The sequence below is a fragment of the Nomascus leucogenys genome, chromosome 13 (genome assembly GCF_006542625.1).
Source record: "Nomascus leucogenys isolate Asia chromosome 13, Asia_NLE_v1, whole genome shotgun sequence".
NCBI classification, from domain to species: domain Eukaryota; kingdom Metazoa; phylum Chordata; class Mammalia; order Primates; family Hylobatidae; genus Nomascus; species Nomascus leucogenys.
Genome location: NC_044393.1, coordinates 89050267 through 89072319, shown reverse-complemented (window position 1 = coordinate 89072319; position 22053 = coordinate 89050267). Strand labels below are relative to the sequence as shown.

The 22053-nt window shown below is 44.2% G+C and overlaps 1 protein-coding gene across 1 annotated transcript in view; it reads left to right on the top strand.

Annotated features, from left to right (window-relative positions):
* Window positions 1–22053, top strand: part of PARP12 (poly(ADP-ribose) polymerase family member 12) — a 40316-nt gene that overhangs the window by 4508 nt on the left and 13755 nt on the right. The window contains exons 2-7 of the mRNA XM_030825845.1: window positions 1125–1260; window positions 2014–2311; window positions 4437–4538; window positions 12239–12362; window positions 17692–17887; window positions 21682–21823. Coding sequence (XP_030681705.1) covers window positions 1125–1260; window positions 2014–2311; window positions 4437–4538; window positions 12239–12362; window positions 17692–17887; window positions 21682–21823 — 998 coding nt within the window. The remainder of the gene's footprint in view (window positions 1–1124; window positions 1261–2013; window positions 2312–4436; window positions 4539–12238; window positions 12363–17691; window positions 17888–21681; window positions 21824–22053) is intronic.

Below are 22053 nucleotides of genomic sequence, written 5' to 3'. Positions count from 1 at the left end.
TTTTGTTGTTGTCATGTAGACATGCTGGTTTTTCTTTTTTTTTTTTTTTTTTTTTTGAGACAGTCTCGCTCTTGTTGCCCAGGCTGGAGTGCAATGGCGCGATCTTGGCTCACCACAGCCTCCGCCTCCTGGGTTCAAGCGATTGTCCTGCCTCAGCCTCCTGAGTAGCTGGGATTACAGGCATGCACCACCTTGCCTGGCTAATTTTGTATTTTTAGTAGGGACAGGGTTTCTTCATGTTGGCCAGGCTAGTCTCGAACTCCCAACCTCAAGTGATCCACCCACCTCGGCCTCCTAGAGTGCTGGGATTATAGGCGTGAGCCACCGCACCCAGCCTACATGCTGGTTTTTCTCTGGTGCTTGTAAACACTGTCAGGAAGTGTTTCTGAAAAATTGTCATGAAGACTGATTTTATCAGCTTTCAGTTTGCCAGTGCTGCCATAACAAAGTACCATAGACTAGGAGGCTTAAACAACAGAAATTGACTTTCTCACAGTTCTGGAGGCTAGAAGTCTGAGGTCAAGGTGGCAGGGTTGATTTCTTCTGAGGCCCCTCTCTTTGGCTTGTACATGGCCACCTTCTCACCGTGTCCTCGCATGGTCTTCCCTCTGTGTGTGTCTGTGCCCCAATCTCTTCTTTTCTTTCTTTTTTTTTTTTTTGAGACTGAGTCTCGCTCTGTTGCCCAGGCTGGAGTGCAGTGGCTCACTGCAAGCTCCACCTCTCGGGTTCATGCCATTCTCCTGCCTCAGCCTCCAGAGTAGCTGGGACTACAGGTGCTCACCACCACGCCCAGCTAATTTTTTGTATTTTTAGTAGAGATGGGGTTTCACTGTGTTAGCCAGGATGGTCTCGATCTCCTGACCTCGTGATCCTCCCGCCTTGGCCTCCCAAAGTGCTGGGATTACAGGCATGAGCCACCGCGCTTGGCCAAATCTCTTCTTATAAGGACAGTAGTCATGTGGGTTTGGGGCCCACCCTATTGACCTCTTTTTAACTTAATTACTTTTTTAGAGACCTTCTTGCCAAATAAAGCCGTATCCTGAGGTCCTGGGAGTTAGGACTCCAACATAGGAATTTTGAGGAGACTCAATTTGACATATAACACCAGCTCTGCTTCTTTGCAGGAAGAACTGTAGGAATAGTCACAGCTTGACAACCGAACACAACTTGAGTGTGCTGAGAACTCATGGCGTTGACCACCTGAGCTATAACGAGCTATGCCAACTCTTGTTTCAGAACGACCCCTGGCTTTTGCCAGAAGTGAGTGCCAGGGGAAATCTGGGTTCCACAGTTCCCTGGGGACATTCCTGTATCTTGGGAAATGTAATGACTGTAAGTGGAATGGGTGGGCCCTTGGTGGTCTCTGGTCTGGTTTCCACCTGCAGAAATTTGGAAATGTGGAGCAGAAGGAGCATTTGAAGTTCAAGGGCCAGCTTTGCCAACAACCCAGTTCAACAAACATCATATGTGCCAGATGCCATGGATAGCCGTGTGACTAGGGCTGATTCTGTAACTTCTCTGAGCCTCTCAGTGTGCTCCATTGAGAAATGAAAGGGTGGTATTTGGCCTTCTCTAAGATGCTTTAAGCCCTCAGAGCCTCTTTGACTTTGAATTGTAGAAAAGAGAGCTCAGAGAAAACTGGGGCTTGGGGAAGGGAGAGTTGATGAGTCAGTGGGGGAAGAGTATAGGTAGATTGTAGTGGTCCTTAGGATGTAGCCATTTGATTTGCATTGTCTCATGTGAAAGGAGCAGCTCTAGTCACTTTGAAGTTCTTGGATTTTCCCAGTGGAGGGACTGATTCTGTGCAGTCTCCTTTCCAGTTGGTTCCCATTTTAGCCAAGGGCATTTGTTAGCAGCTGTCATCTAGAGTGAGGGATGTAATAGCTGTGTTCTGTGTGGATGATGGAATCACAGCTTGTGAAGCCCCTTTCTCACCCGTGGACTGGCCACTGGGGAGGTGGTGTCGTGTGAGACCTTCCTGAACTGGTGGTTTTTTCCCCTCTCTATCAACAGATTTGCCAACATTACAACAAAGGAGATGGACCCCACGGCTCTTGTGCCTTTCAAAAGCAGTGCATCAAGCTCCATATCTGCCAGTATTTTTTACAGGGGGAATGCAAGTTTGGCACTAGCTGTAAGAGATCCCATGATATCTCTAATTCTGAGAATCTGGAAAAATTGGAGAAGTTGGGTATGAGCTCAGACCTGGTGAGCAGGCTGCCTACCATTTATAGAAATGCACATGACATCAAGAATAAGAGCTCTGCCTCCAGCAGAGTGCCTCCTCCTTTTGTCCCACAGGGGACTTCTGGTAAGGCTGGTGGGGAGGTAAGGCTGGTGGGGAGGTAAGGCTGGTGGGGAGTGGTAAGGCTGGTGGGGAGCACGGGAGGTCCTGGGCTGGGGGTTCCCGGATTCCAGCTAGCCATTACACGGAATGTGTGACTTTGGGCAAGTCTGGTGCTGCTTTTAGTAAAATGGAGTTGATGCTTTCCTAACAAGGCAGGGAGTGCAGGGGTGAGGATAAGTTGAAATTATAGACATGATCAAGCATCCCATCCTAGACAAATGTGAATCGGTATTGATGGTGACTGAATTCTGGATGGGCCTAGTCTGCACTGAAATGGGAGACTTGGCTTCTCCCCCTGTGCAGTCACCCCTATCTTCATCCCTACGAGAGCATGCTCTTCAGGGAAGAACTCAAAGTTAGGAATGCTGTGCTGCACAGCTGTGGGGAGTATCCCTTGTGTTGTATTCTGATTTTACAAAATGAGTGAAAGAAGCATACCTTAATTATGGCATTGGCCATATTCCTGACATCAGCAAGTAGAGTTTCTGAGCCATTGTAAATTTGCTTTGTTCCCTGCTCATCTCCAGCACCTAGACAGTGTCTGGCCCACAGTAGGTACTCTGACATTTGTTGAATGAATGAGTGTGCTAGGATACTTATTTTTTAAAAAAGACTGTCAGGTTTAGTGACAGGCAGGTTTTGAGCAGAGATTTTTATTTAATAAGCATTTCTTGAGTATCTCTTGTGGGGCAGATGAATAATGTGGTCTGTCAGGGAGATTATGATACACTGGCATTCGTTGGATTTCACAGTATCAGCCATTGGCTGGCTGTTATGTTACCCACTCTTTCATTCAGCACCTTTGTGTGCTTGCCACATGCTGGGCACTGTCTTGGGCGCTGGTTATTCCTTGGTGAAGCTGAGACATGCCTCCCCTCAGAGCAGAATCAAACCCTCTCAGTTAGCTGTAGTGGTGGCTACAGTTTTAATAGAGCACTTCCTAGAATGTCAGTTGCATGCCAGGACTACCTACAAACAAAGCACCACTCTAATTGTACCTGACTTTTATATTTAAAAGTTGTCTTTTGTATTTGTTTTTTCTTTACATTGTCTTCAATTATGTTTTGTTAATTTCTTTCAGTTGTAGGAAGCCTAGAAATAGACAGGTTTTGTATTAAATAGATCTTTAAGAGTATCTTACAGCCCTGAATACAGTTGGATTACAGCCTTGTCAGAAAGGGAGGAGGGATCCACTGCCAGTGATGTCAGCTGCAAGAGCAGTCACCATCGTGGGGAGAGAGGGAGATGACCTTCTGGGTCCCATAGACCTAGATTTCGAGTGAAGTATCTCAGGGGCTTATAAAGAGAAAAGGGAAGATGAATAACAAAATGACAGGTGACACTAAATAGGGATTGCAAATTAATTTTATGTGCTCATTTGGGGGTAGCTGGGTGAGGGTAAATGTCATAGGTAAAGACTCATTGGCATGGTGCTAGTAAAGGTAAAATAGAAAGTATTTATGTGCCCTTTTTATATTAAGATCCTGATAATACACCTGAAATTAATTAAAGGAGCTCCATTTTGAAATGTGGACTTTCTATTTATTACTCTTTTCTTGGTATTAGTACCCAATTCTGATAGTTCATTAATGAATGTTTGTTATATAGCCTCAAATCTAGTTTATAAAAAGTAGCCCTCTGTTTGCCCTCAGGGGTCATCACACCCTTAGGCATAGAAGGAATTGTCAGATGCCTCAACATGTAAGACAGTGGTTCTCCCCTTATTACAAAAGTGTCCCGAGCCCCACCCCTGGAGGTTCTGATTCAGTCAGTCTGGGGTGAAGTCAGTCTAGGGCAGAATCAGGCACTTGTGTTTTTAAATGGGTCTCCTAGTGAATTGGGTGGACAGCAAGAGTTGAGAAAGGAGTCCCTTCATGGAGTCCTGGATCTGGCAAGCAGCCGTGTGGCATCAGGCTGGCAGCCTGTCACTAGAGGATCCACCTGTGCAGGAGCACTTTCATCCCAAACACGATAGGGCTTTGTGAGCTTGCCTTGTCCACTTTTGTGCAGAGAACTGAATGAATCCTCTTTGACTCTCTTTTGTACCCCATATCAGAAGGTGACATATCTTTGTGGTGTTTCTTTGCAGAAAGAAAAGACAGTCCAGGTTCTGTGTCCCCAAACACTCTTAGCCAGGAGGAGAGTGATCAGATCTGTTTGTACCATATCCGGAAAAGTTGTAGCTTTCAAGGTAAGTTGGAGGAGGTTCCTTCATCCCACTTGTGGGAGGGGTAACTGCTTGTCATTCCCAGAGCTGTGCTCTGAAGTCACCCCCTACCAAACCGCTACTCCATCCGGAGAGGATCAGGGCTTGGCACTTTGGCCAAACCAATTCTGAAGGTATTTTGTTGGGGAGTTGAAGATGGTAGCAATTCTTTGAGTTTTCAGAAATTAAATGTGGATCATTTTTGGGAACATAACTGGTTCATGCACCAAATGAGTGTCAAGTATTGAGCTTTGGTCAGCTTAGCATGAGGTCACAGACCTGCACAGGACAGGGAACTGCTCAGCCTAATGGGAACAAAGATAAGGGTGATGATAGGCTGAGAGCTCCCTTAGAAACTGGAAAGGACCTCACTGCGAAGGAAACACTTGTGTTAGCTCTTGGAGGATGAGTAGTTGTTTAAATTGGGGGTTTCTTCTGTATTGATCCAGTGAACAATCCAGTGATCTCTCTTTTATCAGAAGCAGCAATTCTGGTGTGCATGTGTGTGTCTGTATTTTCACTAAACCTTTGTTTTCTTCTTAAGTGCTGTCCTGGGCTTTGACTGAAGGAAGGTTTGTTCTCAAATTTGGTGACTCCCCTTGACAATCACCAAACTTCTTGTTTCATTTTCAGTTTTTAAAAATTACCCAAGCAATTAATGAATACTTTCACTCTGTAAAACAGTTCAGTAATACAGAGTGAAGCAAGAAGTCCTCCATCGTCTTTGCCCAAAGGTAAACACTTCCCGTGTGGTTGTGATATTTGTTTTACATATTTTTAAACAGATGGGAGCATGTGATAATGTTATTATTCAACCTCATCTTAACATTGTATCTTGGAGATTTTTTTTCCATGTCAGTATGTGAAAGTCCACCTCATTTTAAAAACAAGTGTGTAGTAGTTGATTATAATGATGTTCCATTGAGCATTCAAGTACATATATGTGAGTATTTCCATAGATAGATTCTGGGGAATGGAATGATAGGTCAAAGAATATGAGCTATATATATATATACACATATATATGTGTATTCTGAAAGCAATATTACTGAGCTGTAGTTTACACAAGATAAAGTGTACCATTTTAAATGTATACTGAGTTTTGATGAGTATATATGCTCATGTAATCATCTCTACCATCAAGATATGGAACCGCCTCCAAAAACATTGTTTATGCTCCTTTATAATTAATCCTCACCCCCTAGTTCATTAGGGAAATCCCTGATCTACTTTTTGTCACTATAGATTAGATTTGCCTTTTCTAGAATTTCACATAAATGGAATCATACAGTGTATTATCTTGTGCCTGGCTTTTCTCATCAGCATGTTTTTGAGATTCAGTCATGCTGGCATATCGATAATTTGTTTCTTTTTATTGTGCGGTAGTATTCCATTGCATGATTGACTGCAATTTGTTTATCCGTTCATATGTTGATGAACATTTGAGCTGTTGCCAGTTTTTGGCTTTTACAAATACAACTTCTGTAAATATTTATGTATAAGTTTTCATGTGGATATATGTTTCCATTTCTCTTGGGTAAAAGACTTAGACATAGTTACTGGGTTATGTCATGTGATTGACTTTGTAAGAAACTGCCAAACTGTCTCCTAAAATAGATAATAATATTTTATGTCCCCATCAGCAACATGTGAGAGTTTCAGTTGTTGTATATTTTTGCTAAATATACAATATTTAGCAAAATATTGTCTTGGCATTGTCTTTTAAATTTTAGCTATTCTAATCAGTGAGTGATGATGTCTCGTGGTTTTAATTTGCATTTCCCTGATGATTAATGATGTTTAACTTTTATTCACATGTACTTTTGGGGCATTTGTATATTTTCTGTGAAGTATCTACTCAAATCTTTTGCCTATTTTTTATATAACAGCTTTACACACACACACACACACACACACACACACACACACACAAGGAATCTTCAGAAAGTTCATGGAAAATGCATATTATGAAAAAATTATGCATGGAGTTGAAAAGTTTTGCACCAAAATAAATTCATACTAACTTGTGATAACATATCTTCGTGCCTTGAGGCACTAAGAAGGATAAGACATCAATTTGGAAAGAGCCCCTATCAAAGCAACATGAATTTTGCTGCAGCTGAAGCAAGAACAAATATCAAATTTATGGTGACTCTTGGGTGGCAGAATGACAAAATAATTGATGCTTTACAAAAAAGTTTATGAGGACAATGTCCCAAAGAAATCAGTTTATAAATGAGTAAGTCATTTTAAGAAGGGATGAGAGAATGTTAAAGATGGAGCTATCCATATCAATTTGTGGGGAAAAAATTAATGTTGTTTGTTCCTTAATTGAAGACCAGTGATTAACAGCACAAACAGTAACTGACACCAGACATCTTGATTAGTTCAGTTTATACTGTCTGCCAGAAAAATTAAAAATTAAATTTGAGTAAACTTTCCACTCTATGGGTGCCAAAACCATTCTGCCTGGATCAGCTGCAAAGAGCAGAACTTTGAATGGAAATTTTAAACAAGTGGGATCAAGATCCTGAAGCATTTCTCTGAAGAGTTGTAACAGGAGATGGAACATGGCTTTACCAGTAGGATCCTGAAGACAAAGCAATGGCTCCTAAAAGGAGGAAGTGGCCCAGTCACAGCAGAAGTGATCAGGAGCAGAAGTCACAGCAACAGTTTTTTGAGATGCTCAAGACATTTTGCTTGTTGGCTTTCTAGAGGGCCAAAGAGCAATAACATCTGCTTATTATGAGAGTGTTTTGAGAAAGCCAAAACTTTAGCAGAAAAATGCCCAGAAAGCTTCGCCAGAGGGTCCTTCACCACCACTGTTCATTCCTCATCAATCAAGGCTGCTGCTCGTTCCTCGTCAATCAAGGGCAATTTTGCAAGAGTTTCAATGGGAAATCTGTAGGCATCCACCTTACAGTCCTGATTTGGCTCTTTCTGACTTATTTTTGTTTTCTAATCTAAAAAATCTTTAGGCCGGTCATGGTGGCTCATGCCTGTAATCTCAGCACTTTGAGAGGCCGAGGCAGGTGGATCACTTGAGGCCAGGAGTTTGAGACCTGCCTGGCCAACATGGTGAAACCCTGTCTCTACTAAAAATACAAAAATTAGCCGGGTATGGTGGCACATACCTGTAATCCCAGCTACTTGGGAGGATGAGGCAGGAAAGTCACTTGAACCCGGGAGGTGGAGGTTGCAGTGAGCCGAGACCATGCCACTGCACTCCAGCCTGGGCAACAGAGTGAAACTCTGTCTAAAAAAAAAAAAAAAAAAGAAAAAAATCTTTAAAGGGCACCCATTTTTCTTCAGTTAATAATGTAAAAAGAAGACTGGATTGACATGGTTAAATTCCTAGGACCCGCAGTTCTTTCTGGGTGGACTAAATGGCTGGTATCGTCTTTTACAAAAGTGTCCTGAACTTGATGGAGCTTATATTGAGAAATAAAGTTTATATTTTTTATCTTTTAGTTCTGTTTTCCATGAACTTTTTGAAGTCCACTTATATATGTAATATTAACACAGAATTGGGCAGCCATCATCATAGGCAATATGAAAACATTTTCAACACCTCCAAAGTAACCCCGTCTTCATTAGCAGTCAGCCACCATTCTTCCCTCACCTCAGCTCCTGATGACTACAGATGAAGGTTCCATCTCTATAGATTTGCTTGAATATTTCATATAAATGGAATCATACAGTATTGGTCTTTTGTGACTGTTATACCCATTTTTATTGGGTTATTTGATCTCTTATTATTGAGCTGTGTTTTGTATGTGATGTATACTGAAGATATATCCTTCCAGTCTTTCATGTTTATTTCCTTTATGGTGTATTTTGAAGAACAGATATTTTAATAGTGATGTCCAGATAATATTTTTTTCTTTTATAGTTTTTTTTTGTATCCTAAAAATATTTGCCTATTCTAAGCCTACAAAATGTTTTCTCTTATGGTGTTTTCCTAGAAGTTTCAGGGGCTAGGCATTTAGGTTGAAGTCTAGCTGTGAACACTTGTTCTCTTAACTCTGATCATTCTCTCCGTAGGTATCGCTGCTTCTGTGTGAGTTGCTGCCTCTCTTCGAATTGTTTTCCCTCATGTGTTGAGTGATTCTTGGTTGTCTGTCACGTTGGTGCTTGAGAATCCTGTATACCTGTTGGTTGATTTCCATGGGGCTGATTTGGATTCCAGGCCCTCATTCTAGTGATGGTGGGGAAGAGGCAGAAGGTCCTGCTTGGTGAGGTGGGTGGCTGGCATGTAGCCTAGGACTGGGACGGGGGCTTTGGTGGTCATCTCATTTGCTTTTCTCTCGCTCTAACCCTTATATTCACACTTAGTTTAACTAGGAAGTGCACAGCAAGCTTCCTTCACACAAGCAAGTTAGGGGAAGGGAGTGCCTCTGCCAGGGGCTCCCTTGTTGTCACTGGGATTGGCCTGGGTATCTTTCTTGCTCCTGGCTTCATCTGACTGTGAATCTGTGATGACCCCAGATCTTTTCTACTTCTGCGGTATGTTCTGCACATTTTGTCTGCATTTTTCTCTCTCCTTTTTATATCTATTTGATTCTCATTGCTCCATAGTTTTAGCAATTCTTGAATAATTCTGGTCTTTTGATGGTATTTTTTATTGTTTTCCAGTGCTTTTGGATTTATTCTTCTCTCTGGCCTGTTATTTCAAGGACTATAGGGAGGAAGGGCTGGGGTAGATGTGGTGTTTTGTCTGCCAAATTGATTTGATTTCTGTGACTCACCTCCTAGAAAGCCCCTGGAATGCCAAAGTGAGGTAGGGAACATTAGAAGGAAGGAAAATAAGTTGAGAAAGGGGACAGGAAGACCAGGACAAGGGAAAGGACCTTATGTCTCTACCGCTGTGCTGGGACTAGGCTCTCACCAGCTGCTGTGGCTGCAGTGGCTTACGTGGTGCCTCCTGTCCTGGGTACCTTCCAGCTGTGAACAGTGTGGTCTATAGCTCAGCTTTGATTCAGAACGGAAGCCTCAGGCCTGCTGTTTGATTATAGTGCCTTCCCCTGGCTGTCCTTCTCGAGGAAGCATCAGCCTGGAGGGCCCTATGGAGTGTACCTTCCCCAGGATGTGCCTGCTTGCAGGGAGAGCCTGTCTCAGGCTGTCCATAGTACACCTGTGCCTGGGGTTTGTAGGTATAGCATTTGAATACTGGGATGCCCTGGGGTGGCCTTCTGCTCTCATCCCTGATCATTTCCTCTAATGCCTTTCAGGGAGGGAACAGGAACTCTGGTTGGTCGTGACCTTGGACCATAGCTATTTGTCTTCTCTGGCCCAGCCCTTTAATTATCTGTTGTGTACACACCTGCTTGAGAGAGTTCAAGAGGTTCCTGACCTAGTGAGCTGTCCATGTTCAAACTGGACAAGTTAGGAGATCTTCAGTCCCTGGTGTGGCTGTTTTCAGCCTTGTTGAACTTAGAGGAGTTTCCTTGCTTGGGTGTCCCCGCCTTGTTCCCTCAGTCCTCGGCCTGGCACTCTCTTCTGCCCTGTCTTCTCAGCCCCATACCTGGTCACACAATCCCAGGCACCCTCCCACTCTCTTCCATGGGACTTCCCCCACCATGGTGCTTTTGCAGAGCCAGGGAAAGAAGTGGCATTGAGATGTGCCTGAAAAAATGCACACGATTTTAGAAAATTTTAATTTTTTTCAAGTATCAAATTAGCTAGTTTCATTATTATTTTGAAATATGAATTAAAAATGTACAAAGGACACTCAGTAAGAAATAAGTCCCCCTCACACCAGTTTTCTTCAGAACTCAAGTCCCCTCCAAGAAACAGCTGTAATTATCCATTCCTTGAATATCCTCCCATCGAGGCTTTATACATGTACAAGGGTATGTGTCTGTTCAGTTTCCTTCTTATACAGGCACACTAGCATGGCTTTCTACCTTTTTCACTTAATTAGATGTGTAATTTTTGGAATATATTATATCTTCTTGTGGTTCAAAGTTCAAAACATGTCAAAATGACAGAAGTCTTTGCTCATAACTTTGTCTCCAGCTACCAGGTTCCCTCTGCAAGAAATAATATGTGCATATGTGTGTGTTTAGTTAGAATATCTCTAAGCTTATTTTTTTTTCTATTTTTTACCCAAATAGAGGCATTCTGCACCTTGTTCTCTATCTTTCTGCCTTAGAGCAAATATCTCGGAGGTAGCTAGCTGCATGTCACAGTGCAAAGAGCTTCTCATTCTTTTTCTCTCCTTTCTCCCTGTCCTCTCCTGACACTTCTCTGTGTGGATGTAGCAGAACCTCACATGGGCTGTTGACAGGTAGGGAGAGGGTGTGGGTGGCGTTCCCAGTGGTGGCAGGCACCAGCAAAGACAGGGCAGGCAGTGTGTGCTTGGAGTGATGAGAGAAGTGAGGATCTGGCTGCCCAGGAGGAACATGAGGTTGGTGAGGGGAGCAGCCTACTGGAACCCATAGGTCTGGGCCATTGTGTGGATGTTGGTGGGAGTGTGTCAGGGAAGGAGTGAGCATGTTGTTAGCCAGAAGAGATCCAAGGAGCCTATAACCATGCTGCTGACCTGCCTTCAGTTGGACGTGTTGGGTTGGGATGGATTTCTGGTAGAGATGAATCTGGCTCTGTCTTTGATGTGATCTCTGCCCATCCACCTGCCACATGGAGAGTGATATTGAGGAGTCAGACTGCCCCCTGCAGTGATGAGACCTTTGACCTTCTCATGATCAGTTTCTTACTCTCATTAAATAAAATTCATAGATGATATAAACTATCAACATACGTATTTCTAAAAAATTGCCAGGTGTGGTGGCTCACACTTGTAATGCCAGCACTTTGGGAGGCCAGGATGGGTGGATCACTTGAGGCCAGAAGTTCGAGACTAGTCTGGCCAACGTGGTGAAACCTTGTCTCTACAAAAAATACAAAAATTAGCTGTGTGGTGGCACACACCTGTAATCCCAGCTACTGAGGAGGCTGAGATGGGAGGATCACCTGAGCCTGGGAGGTTGAGGCTGCAGTGAGCCGTGATTGTGCCACTACACCCCAGCCTGGGTGACACAGTGAGACCCTGTCTCAAAAAAAAAAAAGTAAGGTCCTGTTAAAAAGTGAGACATAAGGAATATGTATATCTTAGTCCATTTTGTTGCTTATAACAGAATGCCTGAAACTGGATAATTTATAAAGAAAAGGAATTTATGTCTTACTTACCTTTATGGAGGCTGAGAAGTCCAGGGTCAAGGGCCTGCATCTGATGAGGGCCTTTGAGCTGGTGGGGACTGCAGAGTCCTGAGGTGCTGCAGGGCATCACATGGCAAGGGGGCTGACCATGCTAGCTCAGGTCTCGCTTCCTCTTCTAAAGCCACCAGTTCCACTCCCATGATAATCCATACACCCATTAATCCATTCATCTATGACCCAGTCACCTCTTAAAGGCCTTACCGCTCAATACTATCACTTTGGCGATTAAGTTGTAACAAGAGTTTTAAAAGGGACAGACATTTAAATCATAGCAATGTATATAATAAAATACAAAAAGTGTTTCCATATCTAAATGCTCAGGCATGCCTGCACTGAAAAAACAGACTCCACCACACATTTCAGAATGTTCCCAGGTCAGCGGGCAGAACCATCCCTGTTGACAACCACAAGGCTAGGGTGTGCTGCGGATTGCCAAGCTATCTTACTCCTTTATGTTTTTATTTCAGATAAGTGCCATAGAGTTCATTTCCATTTGCCGTATCGATGGCAATTCTTGGATAGAGGCAAATGGAAGGATTTGAACAACATGGAACTTATTGAAGAGGCATATTGCAATCCCAAAATAGAAAGGTAGGAAATATGTCCCTTGTCTCTGCTTTGTGCCTGGGCTTCTGTGTGTGGTGAAGGAAGTTTAGCTTAAACAGCAGTGTTTAGTTTTGATACCCTGCGTGCGCGTGTGTGCGCACGCACGCACACACACACACACACACACACACACCCACTGTAAGCAGCCTAGTCTGGAGGTAGAAGGTGGGCTGGGATCGAAAGTCAGCGTTCATACTGGCAGTTTGGTGGCTTTGTTCTCCCACCTCCATCTCCTTTCAGACCAGGAGCAATGGGGAAAGGAGAAAATGGTACCAATACCAAGTATTAAGTTCTCAGTTGTTTGGTGCTGGGATTGATCATGTACATCTATACTCATTATTACAGAAAAGCGAGAGGTGATCATTTCTATTTGTGAAATTTTAGCCTTTGGCCTATACAGCCATACCGCTGAATTGCTGTTTATGGTTTAACTAACTTTTTTTTCCCTCAAGCATGTCCTAGTATTTTCCCTTAGTCAATTCAGAGTAAATAGGGAATTCCCGGATAGCCTTCTTTTCTAATACTTAACATATTTTTCAATGAACTTGCTGAAATATGTTGCCAAGAAGAGAATTTGAGCCTACTTTTTGAGTGTATAAAATAAATTTGCACTTAGAGTGCAATTATATGCAAATTGCTATTGGTAAAGTATGTGAAACCAATTACTCCTGTTAGGAGGATTAAATGGCTCACATACCACCCCAATCTTTGTTTTTGAGGCAAAATTTACACCCAGCGAAGAGCCTAGATATTAAGCGTACAGCTCAGTGAGTTTTGACAAATGCATACACTTGTGTAGCCAGCATTCTGATTGAGATACAGATCATTTTCCTCACCCCATCTCCTTCCAGTCAGTGCCTACTCCCATCGTTCACCACCGTTCTGACCTCTATCACCATAGATCTCTGTCTTGCCTGTTCTCAAACCTCATATAAATAGAACCGCGCGGTATGTACTGTTGTGTCTGGCCTCTTCCACTCAAACTCTTCACCCTCCAAAAGGGCAAACTACAAGGTCAGACACTTCCCGGCAGAGGAAGCACAAATGGCCAATAACATGTGGATCTGGATTTATTTCTGCCACTCATTAAAATTGTCACTGTGACCCACTTTTTGTATATTTCTTTTCTCTTTTTGATCTTCTCGTAGATTTTTTTCCTCATTTGATTTTTTCCCTTTACTAGTTTGGACATTATATACTGAATTTTTATTTTTTCAGTGGCTGCTCTGGAAATCTAAACAGACTCTTTATCTTAACAGACTTTTAACTGAACTTAAGCCAATCAATGCCTTTTGTCATTCTGTCAAACAGTGAAAGAACCTTGGACACTTGAATTCTGACTAGTTTCATTCAAACTTACTTACTAATTATATAAATTTGGCCAGATTACTTAATTTCATTTTACCCCAATTTTACTATATGTTAAGTAGACAAAATCATAGTTTCTACGTCATAAGGTTATTTTGAGAATTAAATGAGTTAATATGCATAAAACACTCAGTACAGTGCCAGGCACATAAGATGTGGGTCGAGTGCAGCAGCTCATACCTGTTATCCCAGTGCTTTGGGAGGCTGAAGTGGGAGGATTGCTAGAGGCTAGGAATACACAACCAGCCTGGGCAACATAAAGAGACCTTGTCTCTACAAAAATTTTTTAAAAAAATTATCTCAGCATGGTGGCGCATGCCTGTAGTCCCAGCTACTTAGGAAGCTGCAGAGGGAGCACCATTTGAGCCCAGGAGTTTGAGGCTGCAGTGAGCTATGATTGCATCACTACACTCCAGTCTGGGTGACAGAGCTAGATCTTGTCTCTGTTTAAAAAAAAAAAAAGATACACTGTGTGTACTGCTGCTATAATATTTTTAATCCTAGAAGTTAGAAATTTGTATTGTTTTAGGCAGTCAGTATTTGTTTAAGCTTACACAATTATCATTTTGTTTCTTACTCACCATTCCTTTGCTCACACTTCTCCTTGTTTATCATTTTCCTTCTTTAAGTTCTTCTGTGGGAGGTTGCTTTAGTGAGAGTCTGGAGGTAATTGTGTATTTTGTTAGTCTGAAAGGGTTTTTATTCCCTTCTCGTTCTTGAAAGATAGTTTTACTGGGTATTTTCCCTCAGCTCTTCAAAGACTATGTCATTGTTGTCTGGATTCCATTGCTTCTACTTAGAAGTTAGCTGTCAACCTAAATCGAGGTGGTATTAGTTCACTTCTTAGGGCTGCTGTAACACATTACCATGAACTTGATGGCTTCAAACAACAGAAATTTCTTTTCTCAGTTCTGGAGGCTAGAAGTCCAAACTGAAGTTGTTAGCAGGGCCTTGCTCTGTCTGCAGGCTTTACAGGAGGATCCTTTCTTGCCTCCTCCAGGATTCTGATGCTTAGAAATCCTTGGCATGCCTTGGCTTGTAGACGCATCACTCCAATCTCAGCTTCCATTGTCACAGGCATTTCCCCATGTGTCTGTGTTCAAATTTCCTCATCTTAAAAGGACATCAGTTTTGGATTAGGGCCCACCCGAATCCAATATGACCTCATCTTGATTATTATTATTTTTTGTTGTTGTTTTGTTTGTTTTTTTTTTTTTGAGACGGAGTCTTGCTCTGTCGCCCAGGCTGGAGTGCAGTGGCACAATCTCGGCTCACTGCAAGCTCCGCCTTCCGGGTTCATGCCATTCTCCTGCCTCAGCCTCTCCGAGTAGCTGGGACTACAGGCGCCCGCCACCACGCCCGGCTAATTTTTTTTTTTTTAGTAGAGACGGGGTTTCACCGTGGTCTTGATCTCCTGACCTCGTGATCCACCTGCCTCGGCCTCCTGAAGTGCTGGGATTACAAGCGTGAGCCACCGCACCCAGCCGACCTCATCTTGATTATATCTGCAAAGACCCTATTTCCAAATAAGATCACATTCACAGGTACCAGGGATTAGACCTTCAACATATCTTCTTGGGGACACAATTCAATCAAGTATAGTAGATAGTCTGTTTTTTCTCTCTGCCTGCTTTTAATATCTTGTCATTCTTTGGTGCTGTGCAGTTTCACTAAGGTCTGTGTGTGGATTTAAAAATTTTATGCTACTCGTATTTTGCTGTGCTTTCTGATTTCCTCAGCCATGATCTCCTTAAGTATTCCTTCTCGGGAATTCTCATTAGATATATGGTGAAGTCTTCTTTCTCACTTTATCTTTTATGTCTTCTAACTTCTCTTTTATTCTCTTTCTAAACTCTGCCACATTTCTTTCTCTCAGGCTCTTAGCTCATTAGTTCAGCCTCTTCTGAGATGCAGTGTGTCTCATTGAAGTATGATTTTTAAATTTCAGTTAATTTACTTATGTTTTAAAGTTCTAAGGCCGGGAGCAGTGGCTCACGTGTGTAATCCCAGCACTTTGGGAGGCTGAGGAGGGCAGATGGCTTGAGGCCAGGAGTTCAAGACCAGCCTGGCCAACATGGTGAAACTCTGTCTGCACAAAAAAATACAAAAATTAGCTGGGCATGGTGGTGCATGCCTGTAATCCCAGCTACTCCTCGGGAGGGTGAGACAGGAGAATTGCTTGAATCCGGGAGGTGGAGATCATGATGAGCTGAGATGATGCCACTGCACTCCAGCCTGGGTGACAGGGTGAGACTCTGTCTCAAAAAATAAAAAATAAAAAAAAAATCGTAAAAAAGGAAAAGAAAAAAAGTTTTGGAGGGAGTGGAGGAGAAAGAAAAGAATAATGAATAGTAAAAGTTCTGTTTTTTTCCTTAAATTTACCCAGTCAATTTTTATAGTGTCTTGATTCTTACTCATACTTTTGATGCTCAATTCCTTTTTAAAAAACATATCACGTATATCTGCATCTGAGAATACCAATGTTTGTAGTTCAAGGTGGTCTGATTTTGTTTTTGTTAAGTTTTGCTCATAGTGTCTTTGTTTCCACGTTTTGTGATCGATTTTGAGCTCATGTTTGATGGAAATGTCTTTGGAAATTCTTTTTTTTTTTTTGAGATGGAGTCTCACTCTGTCGCCCAGGCTGGAGCGCAGTGGTGTGGTCTCGGCTCACTGCAAGCATTCTCCTGCCTCAGCCTCCTGAGTAGCTGGGACTACAGGTGCCCGCCACCGCTCCCAGCTAATTTTTTGTATTTTTAGTAGAGACGGGGTTTCACCGTGTTAGCCAGGATGGTCTCAATCTCCTGACCTCGTGATCCACCTGCCTTGGCCTCCCAAAGTGCTAGGATTATAGGCGTGAGCCACCGCACCCGGCCTGGAAATTCTTTTGAGGCCTGAGTTGAAGGTGAAGCTCTCCAGAGGGGATTTGTGTTTGCTTCTCTGAGAACTGCTACCCCGGGTCTTCTTTGCAGCTAATTCTCCCAAAATGTGAATCAGCCTAAAACTTCTGTGAGGCTTGAGTGGTTTATGAGTTCTCAGAGGAATTTTTTCCTCCATTATCCAGAACCAACATTAATACAGGCAGGTTTCCTTGCCAGATGTCTTTGCAAGGCAAGTCCCCTCTTCAGTCCCCCTTTACTAAGGTGGGTCATCTTTTAGGGTCCTGGTTTTATGCAGAGGTATCTCTTTTGAGATTCAGCCTCCTGCCTTACTCAGACGCTACATTTGTTTCCTGCTTCCCCTTTGTGGCCAAAGCCCAGGCTCTCTGTTGTTACTCATCGACACTGCCCTGGGATAGCTGCTGGCTCTCGCCCTCCTCTCCGCTCTCCAGTTTCGTACCTTCCTTTGGTCTTTAGGCAGTACTGCGTTTAGAAAGGGAGCGCGTCCTGGTGGCTCAGGTGCAGGCTGTGCAGCCCACCTGCCCACCTGAAAGCCCAGCTCGCCCGCTGACTAGCTGTTTGATCTTGAACAGGTTTCTTCACCTTCCTGAGCTTCTGTTTTCCCGTCTGTGAAATGGAGATAATAGTCTTAACCTCATAGGGTTGTGAAAATGTCATCGCCTAATACATATAAAGTGCTTAATGCAGGGTCTGGCTCACACAGTAAACACTCAGTATATGTTAACTATTGTTATTTTGGCTTCTAAGGACTTCCCTTTCTTGCCAGCTCAGCAGTGCATTTTAAAAAAGAATGTTTTCACCAGCATCTTCGGCATTTTGTCCTGAGAGGAATTTTCATCATAACTAGTCTCCCACATTATCTTGATTTTGATATTTTTATACCTCAAAACTGATCTGAAAAAGCAGTTTCCTCTACCTCTGGAAACTTTTTCTAAAATGTGCATGCCACATTTACTATTCGCATCTCCCAGCTGTATGTTCTCAAGCTGGGGGACCTGTGTCTGCTTGGCTGGTGGGATTTTCAGTCTGCTGCTATTTTTCTTTTGTAGGATCCTGTGCTCTGAGTCAGCCAGTACCTTTCACTCTGATTGTCTGAACTTTAACGCCATGACTTACGGTGCTACCCAGGCTCGCCGCCTCTCCACGGCCTCCTCTGTCACCAAACCTCCACACTTCATCCTCACCACTGACTGGATTTGGTACTGGAGTGATGAGTTTGGTTCTTGGCAGGAATATGGAAGACAGGTAAGTGTGATGGAAAGAGGGTGAGTGTTTTGTCCTGAGGATCTGTAAGAGAGGAGCCAAATAAGAGCCCCCATATTGTTGCCAGGGGCATCCTTGAGAGAGCTGAGGATCCCCAGGTGCCAGTGTGGCTCACTTGCTTTGGGAGAATTATGGCAAAACTAGATAAGTTGGAATTTATTTGTATGAGCTTTCGTCTTCGAAGAGCTTCCATCTGTTGGCTCATGAGAACTGAATGACAAATTTGTAGTGAGATCAAGTTTCTTCATTGGTTTTATTAAATGGGATAGAAAGATGTTTCTCTTGTTGAACAGGTAACTTAACCCCAGAGCTGGTGCCTATGTGTGCAAGTGTGTTTGTGTAGCTGTGGTATAGAGGTAAAGGCTTTTCAAACCGGTTGTCTGCCATTTCTGCAACTTTACAGAAGGTAGGCAAATTAAAGAAAATTGATTTATATCATGTATAGGTTTGGAATCCAAGCCAAATAACAAAAAATAGCTGCTGTCAATTATTTGCAGGTGTTTGTGGATGGGTCTGACTAAAGGGAGTCCCCTGGTCACTTACAGAAATACAAGTTTAGGCCGGGCATGGTGGCTGATGCCTATAATCCCAGCACTTTGGGAGGCCGAGGCGGGCAGATCACTTGAGGTCAGGAGTTCAAGACCAGCCTGGCCAACATGGTGAAACCGCATCTCTACTAAAAATACAAAAATTGGCCAGGTGTGGTGGCGTACGCCTGTGGTCCCAGCTACTTGGGAGACTGAGGTATGAATGAGAATCACTTGAACCCGGGAGGCAGAGGTTGCAGTGAGCAGAGATCACACACTGTACTCCAGCCTGGGCGAAAGAGTGAGATTCCGTCTCAAGAGAAGTACAAGTTTAGGGAAGGCACCATTGATAAAGAACCCACCCTCCAAAATGAAAATCGATAGGTATTTTATACTCTTCTGGGTTTTAAGAGGCTATATTGAAGCTTTAGTTTTTTATTCTTAACTGTACTCAGAATGCCCCTTTCCTCTGGTGACGCTCTAATGTAAGCTCCATGAGGGCAGGGACTTTTGTCTTTCTTTTGCCCCATCGTATCCCATGTGTGGAATGATGCATAGCCGGTCCTCAGGAAATAGACATTGGCTGATGGAAGGAGGAGGGTGTTACTGACAGTGTCTGTTGGTCAGCTGGAGATGGTCACTCTCAGCGATGGCCTTGCTGCCTCGCACTACTTCCTTTCCCCTCTGCTCACCTGCTCCCCTCTTGCCAGCACCAGCCTCTCCTTGCTTGCTGCTCTGCCCTGCCTGCCTTTCCCACCTGTCTCCCTCCCCTGGTGGGTGACCTGGGACTCTCTCTGACCTGCCCTGTGGGACTCATCCAGATAAGCTCTCTGGGTTTGGTCAGGAGCATGAGGGGAAGAGGCTGTGGCGTGACATGGAGGAGGGGGAGAGGATGACTGCCCAATCATGCTCTGGGAATCCCGGCTTTCCTTGAGATGGAGGGACAGATGGCAGGCGCAACACACTTAGCAGATGTGACCATCACGTTCATTTTGTTTGGGGATCTGTCTGGCTTCTTGGGGGAGACCGCTGGTTGCTGAATGAGATGACACAGGGCTCTGGGCAACCCATGCAAAAGTAGGGTTCCCCGGTGGTGTCTCATCACAGCTCTGGTTGTTTTGGCCGTTCTCTAGTCAGCCAACACCTGGAGCGTGCCCCTTTCTCTCCTGTGCTCCTCCTTTGTGGCAGTGCAGAAACTCATGGCGAGCAGTTTGAGAATGTCTGGGGACGAACTGCTTGTGGATGTTATTGATATGCCACGTGCTAGTGGGGGCGTAGAAACACGTGTAGGCTTGGTGGCTTCAGGCTGGACAGCCTAGGATGATCTGGTTTTTCTTGTCCTCCCTTTCCTACACGTTTCTGGTGTAACCCCACATTTAGGTTTCTTTTTTAGTTTTCTGCTAATTGCCACTTCAAAACAGTTTTCTCTTGATTCCCAGAAAAGCTAAGTTTTTTCTGTCGGAGCTCAAGAAGTACTCCAACATTTCATGTCAAAATCAGACACCTGCTGGTCCTGCCACAGGACATGTGGGAATCTGTCATTCCTTCCACATCTCACTGGTGCCTCCAGGTGCTAAACCGAGACCTTTCTCAGCTTAACACATAATATGGCTGCCATTGTTGGTTTCTCCTTCCAAACCTCCCACGGAGGGCAAAAAAACTCTTTGTTTTTTGCTTTCTGCTCATCCACCTGCATCTTCCCTCCCTCTATGACCACCCATCTGCAGGGATTTTGACTGGAGCCCTGGGGTCGGGGCAGGACGCCTGCATCTGACTGCTGCTTCTCCTCTCTGTTTCCCTGACTCAGAGGAAACACAGCTTCATTTCCTCAGGCCCAAAGGGGAGGGATTGTTTTCTTTTCCTTTCCTCTTGTTGTCAGAAAGGGATTTTTATGCCACATCCTCTTCCTCCCAGACTCTAGTCTAATGGCTTGGTTTTGAAGGAGGACAGACTTCAGAGAGAGAAACTTAGGCGCCACTATGAGACTGTAAACTAGGAGGCTGCTTTACAAACCGTTATACCTCTTACAGCCGCCCCTCATGGTCCTCATGGTGCCAACTCATGTCATCCCTTGGGCTTGGGCCTTGGCTCAGGCGTCTTTTTCTTCCAAGAAACCTTTGCTGGGTCTCACCCTTCCTTGGTCATTCTTAGTTACCCCTCTCAGCATCTAGAGCACCCGTGAGACCTGTGTGGGTCCTTGTGCTTGAGGCTTTGAAATGTCTGGGTACTTTTTTTTCCCCTTCTCCATTGCTGGACTCAGTTGCACAGAGGCATGGGTGACTCTTGTCTTGTCTCACTTTTGTTCTGTTAGTAACACCTAAAGCTTGTGACCCAGGAGAACTAGGATGGTAGCGTAGTGGGAGCAGGAAAATTGACAGGGACAGAAGGAGTTAGTTGGTTATAGGTTCAATAACTTTAATTTTAGTTGTCAGTGTAATGTCAAATTTAATAAGAACAGGGATGATAATAGTAACATTTATTGAGTATGTTTTGTTCTGGGCACTGTACTAAGTGCTCCACATGCCTTATTTAAATGATTTCTCCAGCCCTGTGAGGACAATATAGTCCTGTTGTATAAAGGGATGAATATGGCCTAAGTACTATTATTCATGTTATAAGCTTGAGATAACAGAGGCTCAGGGAGGTTGAGATAACTTGCCAAAGTTACAGAGCCAGCAGGTTTGGGAGCCAGAATTCAAACTCACTCCAGCCGAAGCTATGAGATTTCCTGTAGGTAACTGTGGAAGGATAGGGATTGAAATGGATAATTTAAAAAAGAGATGAATGCTCCTAGGGACGAGAAAAAGAAAACCGCAAGGAAGAGGACCGAGCTCTGATTAAAGGATGGTTGCAACGTGAATAGACGGGTAAGAGCAGCCTGGCTTGGGCTGCCCAGTCAAGCAGCACTTGAGAAGTCGCTGTTGCTGTTCTGCCGGCATTTGAGTGGCTGCTGCGTCCTCTGTCCTAGGTGACTTGAGTGCCCTTCTCTCCGTTGCTCCCATCCCTGTCTTCCTGCTCAGCAGGACCCATATTTACTGCATTGTGTTTGCTAGGGCAGCGTCAGGAGAGAGTCATGTTGCCTCTGTTCTGTGCCTCCCTCTCCTGCCATACCATGCTCCCTGGCCTCCCTCTTCCCCACCACAGGACTGTCCACCAGGAGCATCTCTGAAATGTGGCGTGGGTGCCACCAGCGTCTTTCCTCATCACGCAGTTTCTTGCCTTCATAAAGTGTCTGGCTTTCCATCGCAGGGCACGACGCACCCTGTGACCACTGTCAGCAGTAGCGACGTGGAGAAGGCCTACCTGGCCTACTGCTCACCGGGGTCTGACGGCCAGGCAGCTACCTTGAAGTTCCAGGCCGGAAAGCACAACTATGAGTTAGATTTCAAAGGTATCCTGTGCCCTGCCCTCGCCCAGCAGAGCCTGGCTCTGTCCCTACACCTTAACCCTGGAGGAGCCGTGTGCACTCACTGAGGGCCTGGGTGGGTACAGGAAAGAAAAGCAAGGTACCAGGTCCAAGGTAGACCTGGAGACAGATGACACTGGCCCTGTGCAGTGGGGGAAGAGCTGCATCGAGGGTGTGAGGAGAATCGACCCCAGGAGGGGCAGGAGCCCCAAGTG